At 45.2% G+C, this 19302-nt stretch overlaps 1 protein-coding gene across 1 annotated transcript in view; it reads right to left on the bottom strand.

Moving 5' to 3' along the window:
* KCNJ6 (potassium inwardly rectifying channel subfamily J member 6) overlaps window positions 1–19302 on the bottom strand; it is a 273417-nt gene that overhangs the window by 177045 nt on the left and 77070 nt on the right. Inside the window, exon 2 of the mRNA XM_044250922.1 lies at window positions 10667–10718. Within this exon, the coding sequence (XP_044106857.1) occupies window positions 10667–10691 (25 nt within the window). The 5' untranslated portion in view covers window positions 10692–10718. The remainder of the gene's footprint in view (window positions 1–10666; window positions 10719–19302) is intronic.

Here is a 19302-nt window from a genome sequence, read left to right as displayed (position 1 = left end):
AGGGAGATTAAATCAAAGCAGAAAAGCGCATGAGAAATGTAGGCAGCAATGTTTTTACTGCTGACTCCCTTAGCTCTTTCCTCTTGGTGAAGCCAAGACTCGGTGAGGTCTCGGAAATGACTGGCTACCACTAGGTGCCACCAACTTTCACCTGATTTTAGTCTTCCCCAGTGCCAGAAGCCAGGCCTCCCCTCCCCAGACAAATTCAGGGAGGCAGTGGGGAAGTGATGAGCTCACAGTCTGTCCCAGCTTGTCATCAGGAGGGAGAGCAGGGCTGAGAGTGGGAGGGACAGTAGACCTGCAGCGGGGACCAGTGGGTTCCCTTCCCTGGGAATATCAGTGAAGCAAAGAGGGCTGCACAAGGTAAAAAGCAAATTCCTTTGCCCAAGAGATCACATTGATCCGGGTGTGAGAAAACACTGTGCACTTGTCATGGGCAGGGTCCCCTGCCAGTCCTGGTGCTCTCTTTTCAAGCTGGAGCCTTTAGAATTGGGGAGTTAGAGAGAAGGGGGTTGGGGTAAATTGGAAGGGGAGGTGAATCATGAGAGACTATGGACTCTGAAAAACAATCTGAGGGTTTTGAAGGGGCGGGGATTGGTAGGTCGGGGTACCAGGTGGTGGGTATTATAGAGGACACGGATTGCATGGAGCACAGGGTGTGCTGAAAAAATAATGATACTGTTATGCTGAAAATAAATAAATGAAAAAAAAAAGAATTCACTATTCTCCACTGCTCCCTCCTATTATCTGCTCACTCACATCTTCAGTGCCTTATCTCAGGCTATCTAAAACATGCACAGACCACACACACACACACACACACACACACACACACTCACATTCTCCTACTCTTGGTTGCCCATAATTGCTTGTCCTGTTGGGCATCTGTCCCTTACATTCCAGCCTTCCTCGTGGCCACATCTCTGGGCAGGGGAACCTTTGCTCTGCAGCCTGAGAAAAAAGCTTGGGACCCTAACTTCCTACCCCACAGCCTGCCTTGGGGTGACCCAGCCCCGGGGAGACACATCCTTTCATTCCCCCTCTGTCTTCCTTGATGAGACCTGTTGTTAGCAGAGCAGTTGATGGGGGGGAGGGAGAATGGGGAGCGGTGGGAGGGGGGAGGGAAGGATCATGAGCTGGTGGCAGGTGGTGGGAGGCTGGAGCAGGCTCTTGGAGCCAGGTGGCAGCATGTGGGAGGAGGGAGGGGAAGGACAGTGAGACGGGGTGGCATTTGGTGGGAGGCAGGGAGGCGAGGGAGGAAGTGTGAGGGAAGAGAGTTTAAAAATGTATTTGTTTACTTTTTTAGTTTGGGCTGGAGCAAGGGCAAGTGGGGGTGGGTGTGTTTCCCATTCCCTCTGGGATCTGGGTCCCCATCTTGGACCAGTAGCTCAGCCCTTGGGTCTTGAGTGGGAGCCATCGCTCTTCCATAGCTCTGGGATGTCATCTGAGCACCCCACTGGCTGGGCAAAGAGGGCCTGAGGAGCACAGCCTGTTGCTGTGCATGTGTGAATTGGAAGAGAAGACAGAGGTAAAGAGTTTTGGTTGTTTGTGGCTGCAGTGGATGGTGATAGCAGCCTGGCTTGGGCAGCTGACTCCAAGTTGCCATGGTGACTCATGCCTCCAACATCTGCCTTGTGTGTGATTACCTTCTGTAAAAGGAACAAAGTCCCCGTGATTCTAAACAAGGGAGGAAGCCACTCCAGTGAAATGCCAATGACACTGGTGCCCCCTGAGATTGGGACAAATGGAAACCAGTGAAGAAGGTCAGGGCTGGGCTTTCCACCACCAATGGCTTGGAAAGACAAAGTGAGGGAGAAAAATTATTATTAAGAGAGTCCAGGGGGAGGTCCTAAAAACTGCAGTTTGGAAAGAAGGACACCCCTGGTAGTCTCCAGAACTCTGGTCTCCACCTCCTCCCCTTCCCACTTTCCACCCCTCCAATTTCTGCCAGTGCCGAGAGCTGTGGTATTTCTTGCTCTCCTCCTGAACACTAGTGGAAAAATCACTCCATCTTTCTGAGACTCAATTGCATCATCAGTAAAATAGGAATACAAATGGCTTGGCTGTCCCCAAAGTCAGGCAGCCCAGGCAGACAGACTCTCTTGGTGGCCTCCAGGAGTGGCTCAGGTCCACCACTCCTGCATTAACCAAGTAGTGGTGGGAAGCTGGGGCATGGACAGACACTGGAGACCAAAGTCTCAGGAGGGTCTGCGGTCCACTAGCAAATCCCACCATTGCTGCGGAAGAAAAGTAATTCGTGTCTGTTTCATCTTCCTCCTGCTTTTACCTAGAACAGTGATTCCCAGCCTCTCCCCAGGCCAAATCAGGGAATGTCTGAAGACACTGGTTGTCACAACTGGGGGAAGGTGCTACTGGCGTCTGGTGAGTTGAGGTAAAGGTGCTCTTAGACACCCCACCATGCACAAAACCTCACAACAAAGAATTACCCAGCTCCAAATGTGAATGGTGCCTAAGTTGAGAAACCCCAGCCACAGTGTTTCTGTTGCCAGAGAGGAGGCACAGGGGTCAGGGAAGAGTGTCTTGGTGACCAAGTCTGACATTCATCAGAAGATAGGGGTCAAAGTGGCCTCTGAGATCTTGGATGGAAATAAGCTTGAGAAAACAGGTCTAGCCCCATTTCCACTGGAACCAAGACCAGTAATAACTTATACAAATGTCAGGCACCCTATGCTGAAATTTACTCACTTTGCCATTTTGAACATTGCTGTGTGTTGCCACCAGTGAAATCCTTTAAATTATAGGCTGTTCCAGGACAGGCTGTTCCGGGGATGGCAAGGGAGGAGCCGATTGTTGGAGGCAGGCTCTGCAGTGAGAGGCAGATGGAGATCACAGGAGCAAGAAGTCCCACCTTAGGGGACAGGGAGGGGGAGGAGGGGTGGCCAAGAACCCACCCCCATGGAGCCCAGGCTCAGGCTGCTAAGCAGGAGGAGGACTAAAGTCTGTTCCTGGCCTTCTGGCCTCAGAGCTAGGAGCTCTGATTCCACTGAACACGCCCCTGATCTCAGCTAGAGAGCAATTATCCTTGAATTTGAAAGACGCTTTCCAGTAAGGACAACCACGTGCCTCATAGTGGAAAAAAAAAAAAAAATAACAGCTTTTCCGAGGAACACAGACAGGGAAACGCCTGCCGACTGTCTTCGGCTTTGGATCAAAGGAAGCTTTTCTGCCTAGCGGTGGGACTGAGATGGTATATATTGCCTGGAGACCGAATGTGCAACCTGAACTTCCACATAGATCTACATTCTGCTCCCCTTGGAGCTGGGCCCTCTTGGCGTCCACCCTTGCGGCTCCCTCCTGTCGTGCTATAGGTCAGCCTGTATCAGTCCGAGTTACTAGTCGAGATGACAAAGCCCATCTGGCGAGTGTGACTGGGTGAGTTGTTTAGGGATATGCTATAGCTCCCAGGGTTAAGGGAGAAGGAGAGAACCGGCTTCTAGGCAGGGTCTCCAGAACCTACCCCCAGAAGCACCTGGTTGAGTGGCTTAGTCGGCAAGGGTGTGAGTGCCTGACCAGTGTGGACATGTGGTACGGAGGAGGCCCACACCCAGCCCTGCAGCTCCTCAGCATCGTGCACCTGCAGGAGGGGCTGAGGCTGGCTTCCTGTCCACCCCGGAGGCTGGGAGATATGAAAGGAGGGGAGCTGGGGAACTACCGGAGGAGATACTACATGGGCACGGTGACACACACCCTCTGTCACAGAGGAAGGCTGATGAGAAGGGGGGAAGGGCAAGGCAACCAGGAAGCGCTGAAGGCACGCTGCTAGAGAGGGCTGGTGGAGGCAGAGTGCTGGGGCTTCACAAAGACCCGAAAATTCCCTGTTAGAAAGACCGTTTGCCTTGGTATAGAGGCAGCTATGCTTGCCTCACTGGCTTTCACTGAGGAGCTCATTTAGAGAGTGAAGTAATGAAGCGTGATACAGACCTTGTAATGGCAGGACTGAGGAGTCAGGAGCAAGGAGCTGGACTTCAGGTTGGTCCCTTGTGAGATGATGCTGTGACTTCCTGTGTGAGTGTGAGCTTCGGGGACAGATCTCGAGGTGTCTTGAGTTTTATTGGAAAGGAGAAGGTGTGCCTTAAAAAGCACTATCTGGTGGGTCCCGTGGAGCCTTAGTCTCTGAGGATAAAGTGGCATTTAGCACCCCAGCGACTTCATACAAGAACAGGTCTGCCCCACCTGAACTGTCCTCCACGGCCGCTGACACTCAGTCCTGCTGCGAGGTCTGGGCCGGCCATGAGTGGAGGCCAAGCCTGTGTGCCGTGTCTGCCTGGACCTGTAGCTTTGGTCCCTTCCCACGGGGTAGGGGGTTGCAGAAGTGTGCTACATTGTGCTAAAATCCTACGCCTTGCCCAAGAGGGTCTGGCCTGGGTCACTGGAAACGACGTGTCTGAGAGGGTAGGTGGGCGCTTTCTCCACCGTGGTAAGTGGCTTATGATATCCCAGCAAGCAGGAGAGGCCACATGGGCTGAACATGAAAGGGGATCATGCTTCCATTCTTCCTCTCTTTGGAACCCTGGAACCAAGGGACAAAGAGATTCCCAAGGAAAATTCCAGTGCCTACTTTCCTGAATTCTCTGTCTTGGCTGTTCCCATCCACATTTCCTTTTCGAAGATACTTCTTCAGGATATTTCTATTTCTCTTCTAGGCCTCAGGAGGAACCTCTGGCAGCAATCCCATCTCCTGTGCAGCTCCCAGACGCCACCTTCTTCCATCCCCATGACCTAGGGTGAGGGTGAGCCCCTGCCTTTGCTTGGCAGTGAGTTGTCTCCCTGCCTCTCATTCTGGCTTCTCAACATTTCCACCATAAAGTTCATTCAGACCCTCCATCTTTGGTTAGAGCTGGCCGTACATCTTCCCTCCAAGCACCCCTTCCATCTTGGAAGTTGGGTGTGGTGTTGGCTTGTGGCTAATACAATGAGAGTAGAAGTGACACGTGTCACTTCTGGGTGGCATTCTAAGGTGTAGTGTTGATACGTCATGATCTCACCATCATAGCGGTGAACCTGAAGCCACAAGAGGAGATAGAACCTCTGGGTGATCCTGAAGTGCCCAGTACATGTCTGACCAGTGTGGACATGTGGTACGGAGGAGCAATAAATACACATGTGTGCACATTTGGGTGTGTGTATGTGTGTGTGTTGGGTGGCAGAAATCCTGGTCACTCCCGACACGTTCACAGCTGCCCATTTGCACCCCTGAGAGAGGGGACACCTTTCCTACAGGCACACTGACCGTGTTAACAAAGAAACTCCGAACAGCTGGAGCCTGTGCCCTAGTAGGGTACATCTCCTCAGCTCAGTACCTTCAAATTTGAACCCATTGCATCATCAACACCTCAAATCACTCTTTCTCCTGTGGGCATTTCCAGCACTGGGGGCTCCTGGAAGCTTCCACCTGTTCCTTTCCCAAAGCTCAAAGCCTGTGCTGCATCCCCACACCCCTCTTCTCCTCTCTGTCACATCTGATCACCACCTCTTTCACACATTCTGGTCTGCCTTCGTCTACAGTCCCAGTTCCTGGCTGCCTCTGTCTGCCTTTGCCCGGATCAGAAGTGCACACAGTGAGGTCTTTGACAATCTTTCTAAAAGGCTGATCTGCTTAAAAATCTTAAGTGCTGCCCCTCCCCCATAGGAGAAACCCAAGCTGCATCCTTGTTCACTGTTCGACTGGCTCATGTGCCCAGCCATCTGCTGTGTCCCTGCCCCAGCTCCTTGCTGAGGCCACATCGACACCTTGCTCTTCCCCCCACGGGCCACACCCTCACACCTCTGTCCTTCCCTGTGCTGGGTGCAGGTCTTGGCACTCACATGCCCACTGGCTGCCTGGTGGCATCTGCACACCCTTTGGGCACCTTTATGGAAGTCCTTGCATGGAGATCTTGGCTGGACATCTGCCTCCAAACGGCTATGTTTGTCCAGCAGCCTCTGCCAGGATGTGTTGCTCTGCATGGCGGCTCTGAGTTTCCTGCCTCCCCAAAACGCTGCACATGGTGTAGGCAGGGACCCTGTTTTTTGGTCTTTCCACACCTTAACACAATGCCAGGGTTATGATAGCATCTCCATAAAAAGGGAATAAATGATTAAAAAAACACTGCGCTTGAATGGAGCTAATTTCATGTGCAGTGATTGTAGCTGGTTCTCACTCTTCATTTCTTTTGACACTAAACAGTTTCAAATCTGGGCTAAATTTGAGCTGTTTCTTTCATCACAGGAGGAATTCCCTCTGCATTAATGCAGACAGCTAAGACCTTTAAGCACCTACAAAACAGGTCCCTGGCTCTGGTTATGGGCAGTGGGAGGAACCACAGCCCACTTGTCTCTGCCCAGGCTGGGAGGGACCTCCCTGGAGCTACTCAGGGCATAGTAGGCACTCGGCTGTGTATCTGAGAATGAAAATGAGCAGCTCTTGTCATTCCTGTGCAGGTGTGTGATGGTTGTGACAACCACAGAGACAATGGGGAGGGGAGGGTGGGTGCAGCCTCATGGGATGGCTCCTGGGGAAGACTGGAAGGGATCCTATGGCTGGCAGAGGAAATGCTTAGGGAACATGTGCTGAGAGAGGTGGGCAGGTGGCAAAAGGAAGCTGAGGAAGTCAACCCAGGTTAGCATTGGAGTGAGACACAGCTGGCCCTGGGCACCATTTGCTACTGCACTGACATGCTGTTGCTTCCAGGAAGGAGGTGGGAGTGGGGCTTCGGCAGAGTGCCAGATGGGGGGCCCCAGGAAGGGCCCTGCAGCCTGGAAGGCAACAGGGCCAGCGTCCCTACCTGTTCCATCCTTGCAACCCCATCACCATGCACAAGGTGGATACTTGGTTATAATCCACATTATGAATGGACCCATGTGGTGAGACTCTCCATGCTGTATTTGACATGTTTACTGGAGCTCGAGGTATGGGGATGATAAGCACAACCTACAGAGGTACCTCATACAGACCAAGATTCTGGAGCCCCCCAGGCCATATTCACGCCTTTGGACATTTCCAGACTGTCACTGTCTTAGATCCCAGTGACCAAGACAGATCCTGCCCTCCCCAATGTCACCTCTACCGACAGCACAGTGCAGGGTGTGGTTTCCTTGTTTGGGTCACCAGATGCTGATTTATAGACAAGGTTGGCAGTCTCCACTGGTCAGGCTCAGCTCAGTTTCAATTAGTGCCTGGGGTAGTAAAGTGCTGGTCACGGATGGGCAAGCTCAGAGTAATTTTTTCCAAAGTGGGTTTTGTTTGAACCATTTGGAACTGGGCTTCTGGTGGTGTAAGTATGAATATATCCATTTCCAAGATGCAGACAGAGCCTAAAATGTCAACTGGCAGTGGTAAAAAATCAATAGCTTTTGAAGGGTTGAAAGCCCACCACTGGTTAATGCAAGTGTGCAGTCCACTAATTTCAGACCCCACTAAGCCTCTCTCTGTTAATACCTCTCCTCACCTCCTCTCCTTTATGCTTACTTGTCTCCTTTTGCTCTCTGTGATTTGGTGCCTTTCCTTTTTAACAGCTCCATCTCTGGGTCTTTCTCATAGATACTTTTTCCCTTGTATTTTTCTCAGGTCTGCTTTTACTGTCTACCTCTTCCTTCCACATCCATTTTTCTTCCTTTCTGTTTTTTTTTTCCTTCCTTTGCATGCCCTCTCCTCATTTTAACAATGTGGCATAAAACTATTTTGAAGAGTTATCTTGCTTTGATGAAACAAAAAGCAAGAGTTATCTTGCTTTTATTAAACATTTAAAAATCTGCTAACATTTTTGTGTCTTCTGCTTGCCCTTTTAAAGAATTGGTAAATGAACGCAGATTTTTTTTTTTTTTTTGAGGTGGTGACTAATGGCACATAGAAAAAAAAAATTCCTTAGTCTAGAAGGATTAGTCTAGAAATATTCCCTGGTCTAGAAGATGGAGAAGATACCATATCCCCATCATGGCACTTGAATACCCATTGATCGCATTTGGCCCCTTATGGTGATAGGAGAAGAATCTCCATCTGATTCTGGTTAAACATAGAGATGTTCTAGTAACCAGATGGCTTTTGCTTGGCAGATTAACAAGCAAAGTGTTTACTGACTCTGGAAAACCATTCAGAGCATTGTGTCCTGGGCATTTGTGGTTCTGTTTATGTCTCTTTTCCCCAGTGGCCATGGATTTGATGTTCCCATCAAACTTATTGTGTCGTAATTGCATGCTAATTCTTTGCTTAGCCTACTGATAGAATCTCCCTACTTGTAATTATGTATTTACTTCCTTGTAGATTTCCTATGTACCATCAACGTATAGCTGTTTGTAACATTATTCATGAGTTTAGTTTTGATGAAATGTTTATTCGTGGTGACTGCATGATTAACTTTCATAGGAGGTGTCTACAAGAATTAGGTATTTTTTATAATAGTGTTCTTTACCTTTGTAAGGGTCAGTAAACTGGAATGTTGTGTAGGAATCTAAGATCTCTTTTCACTCTCTAAATTTCCTTGTGCATTGAACATACCCATGTAATCTTTTTCATAAAGACAAAGCAAATTAGAAGAATGGCTCCACTGTTTCACCTATGCAAGGGTTTGGAATTCAAGGGGCGTTAGAGAGGAGAAGGGAGTTGAGGGAAATTGGAAGGGGAGGTGAACCGTGAGAGACTGTGGACTCTGAAAAACAATCTGAGGGTTTTGAAGGGGCGGGGTGTGAGGTTGGGGGAACCAGGCGGTGGGTATTGGAGAGGGCACGGACTGCATGGAGCATTAGGTGTGGTGGAAAAACAATGAATACTGTTATGCTGAAAATAAATAAAAAAATTTAAAAAAAGGGTTTGGAATTCAATTTTTACAGAATTCTCTTAAGCCAATAGATTCATGGGTCAAAGTCATTAAAATTATTGCAGAGGTAAACCTGAAACCGGAACTCAACAATTCAGTAGTCCAGTGGTGGTGGTGGTGTTGGGGGGGTGGTTGGAATTCTAACTTAAATGCATCAGGATCCCATAGAGATAGAAAAATTAGTACACCTTTATCAGAAATACTGACCATGTCGAAAATATTGACTCTTATAGTGCCCTTAATGTTTTACAATTCAGTTAAAAGAATTGAAAAGTTCACTGAATTAGAACATCAATTTCTAACATGGACCTCACTGTGAAAACTGTTAGCATCCCAACTCACATGCAACACCATGCAGTTCAATTTTCTCCCACACTCAAGACTCCATTCACTGGCACTGATGCTGTGTTCCAGGCCACTGATCCTTTTAGCATTCAGAGAATTTGTGTGGGTCTTTTGTTCTGGTGACTTTGGACTTAGAGATTAGAACTAAATCTGAGATTGTGCCATGGATTGTGAATGAGTTGGTGTTGTCCATGGTCCCACTGCATAGTTTGACAACACAGGTTTGTCAGTTTTGTGATGGTACTGGTCACCTCACTATTTCCTTCTCAGTCTGAGAAGAGCACATTCCATGACTTAAGGTCCTTTCCCTTACAGGGAACCAATTTTGGGTTCTTCAAATCAAGTCACAAATGCTTTGAAATGTTGTAGTCTGCAAGACTTAAGGTAGGAAGAAGGGTGGGGCAGAGATAGGGCTGGATTGATACAGAAAGGATTGGAAGAAAGGTGTGTAAATTGTGGGGGGGTTGTGCAGCCCCTGGAATCACCATTTGTATGATTAAAATTAATGCTCAAGATAAATGAAATCATGCACGGTTTTGGGCCAGGAATTAATGATATGTTACGTAAAGATCTTTTTAACATTACTCTTTTTCTTGAAGGGGGAAGATTTTGGGGGGATTCATTCAGTATGCTACAGGAGAACACTTGTATTTTAATAGTCTCATGATTTGAGGAACAGCAGAAGGAGGAAGCAGGGACCCAGTTAAATGTGGGCAAGGTTAATGGTTAACTATGCAGGTCAAATTTAATAAGGTGTTCATGGACTGAATGATGACAAAGAAGTGTCTCCAAGCTTTCCTTGTAACTTCGGATATGAATTATATCACCAGGAAAATGTATACTTCCAAAGGGAAGAAACTGCATTGTCTGTATTTCATATCCACATGGTCTTTAATATTCAAACTTCAATGCATGGAACTATATTTCTCATTTTGCAGAAGGATTTATTATAATTAGTTCTTTCCTTTTAAAAATGCTTTGTGTATCCTGTTTATTTGACTGAAGAGCTTAAAGCATGATGCCACTGATCCATTCCAAACCTGAATCATTACCAGCTACTTCCACATCAAACACTCCATTTTTAAATTGTTGTATCCTAAAATTCTGAAGTACACCTGAAAGGTTTAACAGTGACAAACCTTTGTTTCTTCTCTTTAGGTTACCCAGCCTGTGAAATATCTGCTTTAACTAAACCTCTTAAGAGTCAGATTGGAATTATTGTGGGTCCCAAGTTTCAACACAGACCTACAAATAAAATCCCATACTTTGAATAACAATTTCAGCACAGAGTTCAACTCCAGACAAGGAGAATTTCAAGTAACGCATATTGTAACATCAGCACACAGTATAATATATGTGAAATAGGTCTTGGTGATCACAAGACTAGATGAGAGAGAGATAATCACGAAGAAAGGGATTTTTTTTTTGCATGATTTTATGGTTTCCCATTACAAACCAAAAATAAAGAATCAATTTCAAGTTAAAAAAATAAATTTCAAGTTACTCACTCATGGATTCTGTCAACCTGGCCATTGCTGCGGTTTCTTCTTTGTGCTTTTTCTGGAGATGAGAAGAAAAGACATTTATGTGTAAGATACCTCTGAGATGGGAATAGACACAGTGGCTTTAATACAACTTTATCTCTTTCCTTTCTTTTTCCGACATTAGAATTTGGTCACCAATCATGAACTGAATTTAAAAATCTCATATTATGGCTACACGATCAGTCAGTCACTGCAAAGAGATTTTTAGGGCATTAAAAAAAAAAACTTGCCATTGCTTTTGGAATGGAGTATCTGTCACACTGATCTTGGATATATATAATTGGTGACGCACGACCAATTTTCAAAACCTCTCTGACACTAGAATCTTGACATCCATATGCCAATCTTTGCTTTCTATTTTCTCCTGTTGAAGCTTTTTTGGTATTTTTGGAGCTGATATTTTTGTCATCATTTGATTTCTTTTTTCCCTAAAAGCTAAGTAGATTTTATACATTTTCCTTTGTCTTACTTTTTTTGAATTCTTGGTGTCTTTTGAAAGTTATCACTTTTGATGGGTTTATAACCTTATCTATTTTGGGCTGAAAACATTTTGTTTCAACTGGGATATAGGTTATTACCCACTGAGTTTGAGAGCCAGAGTGATACATATATAAATTAGATCTGTCCTAATTAAAAAATTACTTTGGAGCTGTTAAGAATAATGGTCACTTCTACTGAAAAGTTCTCTTCAGTTTCTTCATATTTCTTTGATTTCCTTGGGTTCTTAACATGTTCAATAACCAAAACATTGGCCACTATTATTTTACTTTTCTGTAACCTTATTTTTCTGATTATGAAACTAATATATGCTCATCATTTAAAAACTCCAAAAATATTGAAAAATTGTAAATCAGAACATACAGTTCTCTCCCAAAAACTGCCAAAGGAAACCCCTGTTATGTTTCGGTGAATGCTTTTCATTCCCATTTCTGTACTTGTGAATACATATGGGTATGGAAATATAATTCCTTTTTTATAAGTGTATCTATACTATATGTGCAATGTTGTCAGCTACTCTCTCATTTAACATCGTGTCACACTCTTTCTATGTCAATTAAGGTAGAATACACCATCTTTTTTTAAAAGATTTTATTTATTTATTGGACAGACAGAGATCACAAGTTTGCAGAGCGGCAGGCAGAGAGAATGGGGGAAGGAGGCTCCCCATAGAGCAGAAAGCCCGATGCAGGGCTCGATCCCAAGACTCTACGATCATGAACTGTGCTGAAGGCAGAGGCTTTAACCCACTGAGCCACCCAGGTGCCCCTACACCATCATTTTTAAGTGACTGCATAGCATTCATCATGAGTAAATACACCATAATTTCTTCACCCAGTTCCATTTAATTCACTTATGATTTTCCACTATTTTATAAAAATGCCGTGATGAGCCTCCTTGAACTCATCTTGGTGCCCTTGTCCTGTTAAATACTGAGGACAAATCTTAGGGTTAAGATTGATCAAAAAGTGTGAATATTAAGAATTTTGACATGTATCTCTCAATTGTCCCCCCTCCCCAAGATCGGATCTGACAGTGTATAACAGTGTTTATTTCCTTACATTCTTGCCAACTTGCCAGTGGCATGAGAACTTCTTCCCCTTCAATCTTGGCCAAACCGATAGGCAAAAAATAGTTTCTTGTTATCTTATACTGTCATTATTCCTCCTCCGACCTTTTGTTTATGAGCAGCAGCTATAGCATTCTGTCCGTGGAAACGTGTGTCATTGACTCTTGGCTTCCTGTGGTCATGATGCAGCTCCTCTGCTGTCAATATTTTAGTTCTTAGAAACCAGAGGTGGTGTTTCTTGTTCCCGATGGCCATGGTACAGTGCTAAGCAAGTCACAGTGGCCCAACTAGCACTAGAGAGGATGTGTCATGACTTGGGTGTTGGAGCACAGCTAACAAAATGATTAGTCATCCTTCTGGCACCACTATTCCCAAACCAGAAAACTCTCTTTGAGAGTCAGCAAACAACTTTGTTCATCACGAGTACACTTGATTTTCACAAGCCCTGTATTCATAGCAATGAAATTAGGGTGATGCCTCTTACTTAAACTGGTACGTGCCCTTGAGAACAGAAAGACCTAAGGAACCATGATCTACCATCCTACCCGCAGTGGCATCCAACCCTTCGTAGTTAGCCTGATCTGGTTTCTATTGAGATGCATAGATAGCATGATTATGGATAGGTTAAGAGTACCATATAGTGGAGACAACGAAATCAGGCAAAAAGGGACTTGTCACAGCAACACAGGTTCACGGGAATAGGCATTAAGGTTGCTTCAAAACGGCCCCACTCTAGTGGTTCCTGACAATTCATGCAGAGAAGCAACTCCATGATGAGAACTTAATGACACTCATCCTTGACCTGTAGGAACCTCGTTCTGTCTCTGCTGGCTCTGTGTTGACTCTCCACTTCAGCTCTTAGCCTAACTCTACTGTTGGTTCAACCCCTCTTCTTGCATGGCCTCTCCCTGTATCCTGATGCATGACCTGATTCTCCTTCATTCTCTGTCTCCGTGCTTGTAGGTCCTCACCCTGGATCATTGCTCACTTCAGCTTGACGGCCCTATGTGGTGAAGGTCCCCACAGTAGAGGCACCCTGATTCCAGGCATTATATCCTTATAAGGCCTTGTCAGTTTTGGCCATCTTCCTATGTGTGTCTCCACTTTTCTTTTGTGATACGAGGACCCTGCCAACTTTTGTACCCCAGTCCTGCTAGTGGGTGGACATTGCAACTATTTTTATTCAAATGGGTTGAATATCCTAGTCCTTGAGAAATAAAATACAGCCTGTATCAGCATTTTTGTCTTCCCTATAGTTACATGGAAACTTCTGACATCAATGCGGGAGGGGTCCTTAAAAACCCTAAATTTAGCTCTCTCAGTTTGACTCATCTATACTATAACTTATTGTAGAAATCATTTCTGTTTAAGTAGTTTAGTCATTTATTTTATTTTTAAAATTTGTATTGTGTTATGTTAGTCACCATACAATACATCATTACTTTTTGATGTAGTGCTCCAAGATTCATTGTTTACGTATAATACCCAGTGCTCCATGCAATACGTGCTCCCCTTAATACCCACCACCAGGCTCCCCCATGTCCCCATCCCCTTCTCTCTAAAATCCTCAGTTTGTTTCTCAGAGTCCACAGTCTCTCATGGTTCATCTCCTTCTCTGATTTCTCCCCCTTCACTTTTCCTTTCCTTCTCCCAATGTCCTCATGTTATTCTTTATGCTTCACAAGTAAGTGAGACCATATTATAATTGACTTTCTTTGCTTGACTTATTTCACTCAGCATAATCTCCTCCAGTCCCGTCCATGTTGATGCAAAGTTTGGGTATTCCTCCTTTCTGATGGCTGACTTTAAATTTCTTCTGTCCTTCCCTCATTACTAGAGAGTTGGGAGTTGCAACCGCATGGCACATAGAGCCAATAAAGCATTGATATTCCACTCTCAGTCTCAGGGAAATCTTCTTCCTTTTCTAAAGGTAAGATTTTTCCTTCAGAGTAAATGTGCTGGTTACCAGATTTACAATAGTGGGGAGAGGTTTATAATTACAGCATATTAAACCTGGAAGAGATCCTTTTGGATATTGTCAAGTCCGGCCCTATGGTGATACGGTCCAGGAAATTGGAACCCCTGCCCAGAGAGTAATTTCCACCATGCTGGGCTCTTCCCTTTGTCAACAACCTCTACTCCTCTGGAAATGTTCAAGGCCACCACCCATGGGTATATTGAGACAAGATTCCTCAAATGGCAATCCTAGTGTCATGTCAGGGTTTTCTGGATTTGCCTTTTCTGTATTCCACAAAAATAACCCTGATTCCACAAATGACCAATGACTTCCTAGCTTATATATCAAGTTCTGACCTCTCCATTGAACCTTCGCTGTGAACTGGATGGCCCCACCCAGATGTTCAATGGATTCTCCAAATCAACATGCTCAAAGCTACTCTGTCCCCCACAGACTTCCACCAGCTCTCATACCTGGCCTTCTTTCTCCATTCTCTGTGTTCAGTTTATAGGATCACCACCTACATTGTGCCTAAACCAGAAGTCTGAGAACACATCTCCCTCTCTTTCTTCCTTGCTTCCAGTATTTCATGTATCTTAAATCTTACCCCCCCCCCCCACTTAGCTGCTGTCTCTGAAAGGTTTTATTAATGTTGCTTCCTACCATCTGTCACACCTGCAACACTGAGGCTTTATCCTGAAATAGCCCTGGGGAATCTATCTAAAATGCAGACTTGACCCAGGCACTTCCAGGTTGAAATCTTCTAGTCCTTGTCTAGCAAGTAGACATGCAATCCTTGTCTTTTTTAGCCAAGGCCACATGGCTGGATGGTTCTGTCTTACACACTCACAGTCTAGTTACAGATACCTTACTTCTGTGGCAATCACTATTCCCTCTGCCTGGACATTTTATTTCTTCCTTGTGCTCTCAAATTTATCCCTAAGAACTCCACTGGTTATAAGGCAATCTTTGCAGTTTTCCCCTACTCTTCTATGTTTGCCGAGTTTTACTTCTACACAGCTTCATGCTCAAATGCTTCCTTGTATCACATTGCATCATTTGTTATGGGGGTAAGAGATTCCAGGACCCTTGGGAAAGTCAAGCCCTGCCTCCCAGTAGCCTCCTCTGGAGGCCCCTACCAGTACCACCATCATAGCTGGGAGGCACTGCTTGGTAGACCAGAAGTCTCTGCTCCTGAAAAGCCCTGTGGTCCTGAGCAAGTCATTTTATAGTTTAGGCGAGTTTCCTGGACTTTCTCTTTCTGACCTGGTTTGATGTATGCAAAGGTGTTCCCAAGACTAGTTGTTATGTGAAGAGGATGTAAATGCTTATGAGTATTGGTGATATTTTAAGATGTAAAAAAAAAAAAAAAAAAAAAAAAGCACCCAGATGTGTTCACTTCAAGAATTTTCCTTAAGAAATATCTTTCCTCTGGGAGGCAAGAGTTTTGATATTTGAGATAATCAACAGGTTTACCCCTTGTAGAATTAAAAGAAAACCAGAAATACAGGAATCTTACTATTCTGAAGCTAAGAGCTTACTGCGGCCTGAAAATTTATTGTTCTTATTTAACTTGTCCCATTTATTGTGTCTGAGACAGTGCAAGCAAGTGGTAAGTACAGAAGATGGGGAGTCTAGGGAAGAGCCTAGGTCTAGAAAGATGTTTGATTTGGCTTTGCCATTTCTTAAGCAGTTACTGTGACCCTCTGGAAGCTGCAGTTTGCTCATCTGTAAGATGGGATAGGTAGTGTGTCTGTGTTTCTTCATTCCCAGGCCTGTTGTGAGTAACCAATGAGAAAGTTTGTGTTAATCCACTCAAGGGTTATATGCTTGTGTGTGAGTGTCTGTGTGTGTCATCATTCCCTTTGGCTACCATGTGAGGACCGAGGGCTGTAGCCTGTTCTTGCTATTTGAGAATGAATAGTGACCTCTGACATGTGGGCCAAAAATAACAGTGCAATTTTCCCTGAGGCTGAGAAGTTGCAAGTCTGCCTGTCTCCCAGGGACTACTCATCATGTCAATGGCTTGTGGCAATGCACCTCACACCCCTATTTCCAGAGCCCTCCACCAGAATACAAAGTTCCTCTTCGAAGAGCTGAAATCATTTGCTTTAGAAGCCATTCCACTTACATTTGTGTGGTCATACATTTAATAGAATAACAGAAACATTTAAAGTTTGCAGGAATCATGATGACATGTTTGAGCAAAACATGCCCACACACACTGAAAGTTATTCTGTGTGTGTTGTTAAAATCATACGGACTCCTCAGGTAGAATATGGACCCTCAGGGACAGTGGGTATTTCATTTTCTTATTGTTTGACTGTGTTCTTTCTATACTGGGAATGTAAATAAAAGCTCAACAATTTGGTGTGTGTGTGTGTGTGTGTGTGTGTGAGAGAGAGAGAGAAAGAGAGAGAGAGATATTTATACCCACATTTCTGTTTCAGCTAAGAAGTGTGTGGCTTTCCACTGGGACCATGCCAGAGATAGACTTCTGTCTGAAACGACAGAGAGGTTTTTGATGAGGGCAATTATAACTGAGACTGACTGTAGCTCTAAGCTAGGACTAAGAAGTGTGTGTGTACGTGTGTGTGTGCATGCATGTGTGTGTGTTTATGGGGGTGTGGAGAGAGGGAGAGAGAGAGTCATGAATGCAAAGCTTTTGGAGAAGGTAGAGGGGTTGCTTTTCTGCCAATGCCAAGGGCCCCCTTGCACAGAGGGCAGGGGATGGTAGGGCTGAGTGAGGTCTGCCTTTTAGCAGCACTCCTGCCTTGCTTTCTGCTGCCCAGGGCTTTTATGGACGTTGGGAAAACTCATCATATTTGATATATTTCAAACCAGTCATATTTACATCTAAGATATTTTTATCTCTCTAAAATATGTCCTTATATTCGTCAGAAAACTGTGATTTTTTTCAAGTTGCAACTGTTTAAAGGAACATTTATATCCAGTGGGAAATGGTAATGTTATTTTATGAGTTTGTATCCTCAACTGGACCTCACCCCCCAGTTAAAGCCGAGGCCCTCCAATCTGACACCCCGCTCTTAGGGTTCTCAATAAACGGGCCAGCTGTGGTCTCCAGTTTAACATCCCCCTTCCTCTTTCCTGACATGATGCCACTGCAGGTCATCTAAGGACTGATTTAAGAAGAAAATGCCACATCCTCAAATAGCCAATTAGATAAGTGTTCATATAAATGGTACCATATATATTGCCTTGAGTTGCTGCTGAAAAATAAAAAGCAGAGGATTTAAGAATCACACATTAGCTTTTTGTCAGTATGCAAGTATGGTTCGGGGCAATAAAAACAGTAATCTCTAACATTTATTTCACATAACCGCAGCATGGTTGAGTGCATTACTGGACCATCTACCTCACTTATTCTCACAGTGGCCCTATGAAATAGATAACATCATTCTCATTTTGCTGATGGAAAGATTGAGGCACGGAGAGGTTGAGCAAATTGCCCCAGGCCATAAGGCTGGAAGAGGAGCAGAGTTGGGTGTCAAGCACAAGAAGTCTTCATTTAGAACCTGTGTTTTTCACCATGTGGCCTCCTGCAATCCTAAGAACGAGTGACAGGCTGGAAACGAAGGCTGCTAGAGCAGGGGGCAGTGTGGTAAGGACCCAGGTCCAAGATCCTTCCTAGGCTCACCCATTACTTAAACATTTATTGATTTACACAAGGTGGGAACTAAATATAACAGAAAGGAAGTCTCTCTACCTGCCTTCAGGGAGCTTCCAGTGTAATCAGGGAGCTCAGAGGGACACATACATAGCAGTAATACATGGTATTGAGGGGAAGCTACTAAGAGACCTCCATAGGACATCAAAGGGAAGAGGGCAGAGGAAGAGAAAGGAGTGGGATGGGAGAGAACAGAGCGGAGAGGAGGAAAGAGAGAGAACAGAGAAAGAGATAGGAGAGAAGGAAGTTCTAACTCATAGAACCAGAGCAGACTTACAGAGGAAGAGCTTCAATGTGTCAAGAAGGAAGGAAGAATAATGAGGGAAAGGGAACACAAAGCAGAGTATTTTATGTGGAGAAGCAGCATGAGTAGGGATGGAGAACTTTGGTGCCTGAGGGATGGAAGGTAGCCTGTAAAATGCAGCCACGTATGAGAAGTACGGTAGGGGACTGACTCTGAAAATTAAAGTGTGCACTGTGGAGGGCCATGGTGTCAGGTGCCATGGTGTGAGGCTGAGTTGCTCAGGAGGGAGACCGTGACTGGGAATGGGGTGCTGTTAGAAGCTGTGGAAGGAGGATGGGGGCCAAGGTCTGAACCTGCATGTACACCTTGGGGAAGCAGTGCATACTCTCTCCTGGAAGCCAAGCACAGAGGGATTTGAAGAATTGAAAACTCACCCATCAGAGCGTGATACAATTTCATGTAGAAAGTTAGTATTTGTCCTTGATTTACTCAGTGGAAGGCTCCTACAATAATCTAAAGTTTTCTTGGTTTGGGGTGAAAAGTCTGGAAGGGATTGTTTGAAGGAGGACCATGAAGGATGCCCTTGGTGATACAGCTCTCTTTGCAAAAGGTTGGGCGCCCTTGCCTTACCCAGACACCCTTTATAAGATCTGTAAAGGTTGCTCTGCTGTGTTTCTTATGAGGGAATCACTGGCCATCTTGACCAGACTAGGGAGGGCCTTAATGCAACTGAGGTATTAGGATATCTTATAGGAATAAATGAAATCAAATTCAATGCTGTGCTTATACTAAATTACTTCAATTCATCTATGCTTTCTGGATTAGCTCTTAGGTGGGAAGAAGAGGTTCAGAGCACCTCCCCTGATGCCTTCTTGGAAGTATGTTGAATACATGGACTTCCCTTGCCAAGAGGAACAAGTTGAAGGATAGCAACTGGAAAACTGCGGGGCTGTATGGCTGCAGAACTCCCTCAATGCCACCTCTCTGTGTGTCCTTCCCTGCTTGAAATTCTGTAGGCTAACCTCTAGATTCCCAGCACCAACATCCCAGAAACATTTCATGAATGCCCAGTGTGGCTGGTTTCCTTGAATAGGATGAGTGACTCATTCCTCCTTTCCTAGAGCTCCTGGAAATATCATAAAAT

This window comes from Neovison vison, chromosome 6, assembly GCF_020171115.1.
Source record: "Neovison vison isolate M4711 chromosome 6, ASM_NN_V1, whole genome shotgun sequence".
NCBI classification, from domain to species: Eukaryota; Metazoa; Chordata; class Mammalia; order Carnivora; family Mustelidae; genus Neogale; species Neogale vison.
This window is presented reverse-complemented; position numbering and strand designations above follow the sequence as displayed.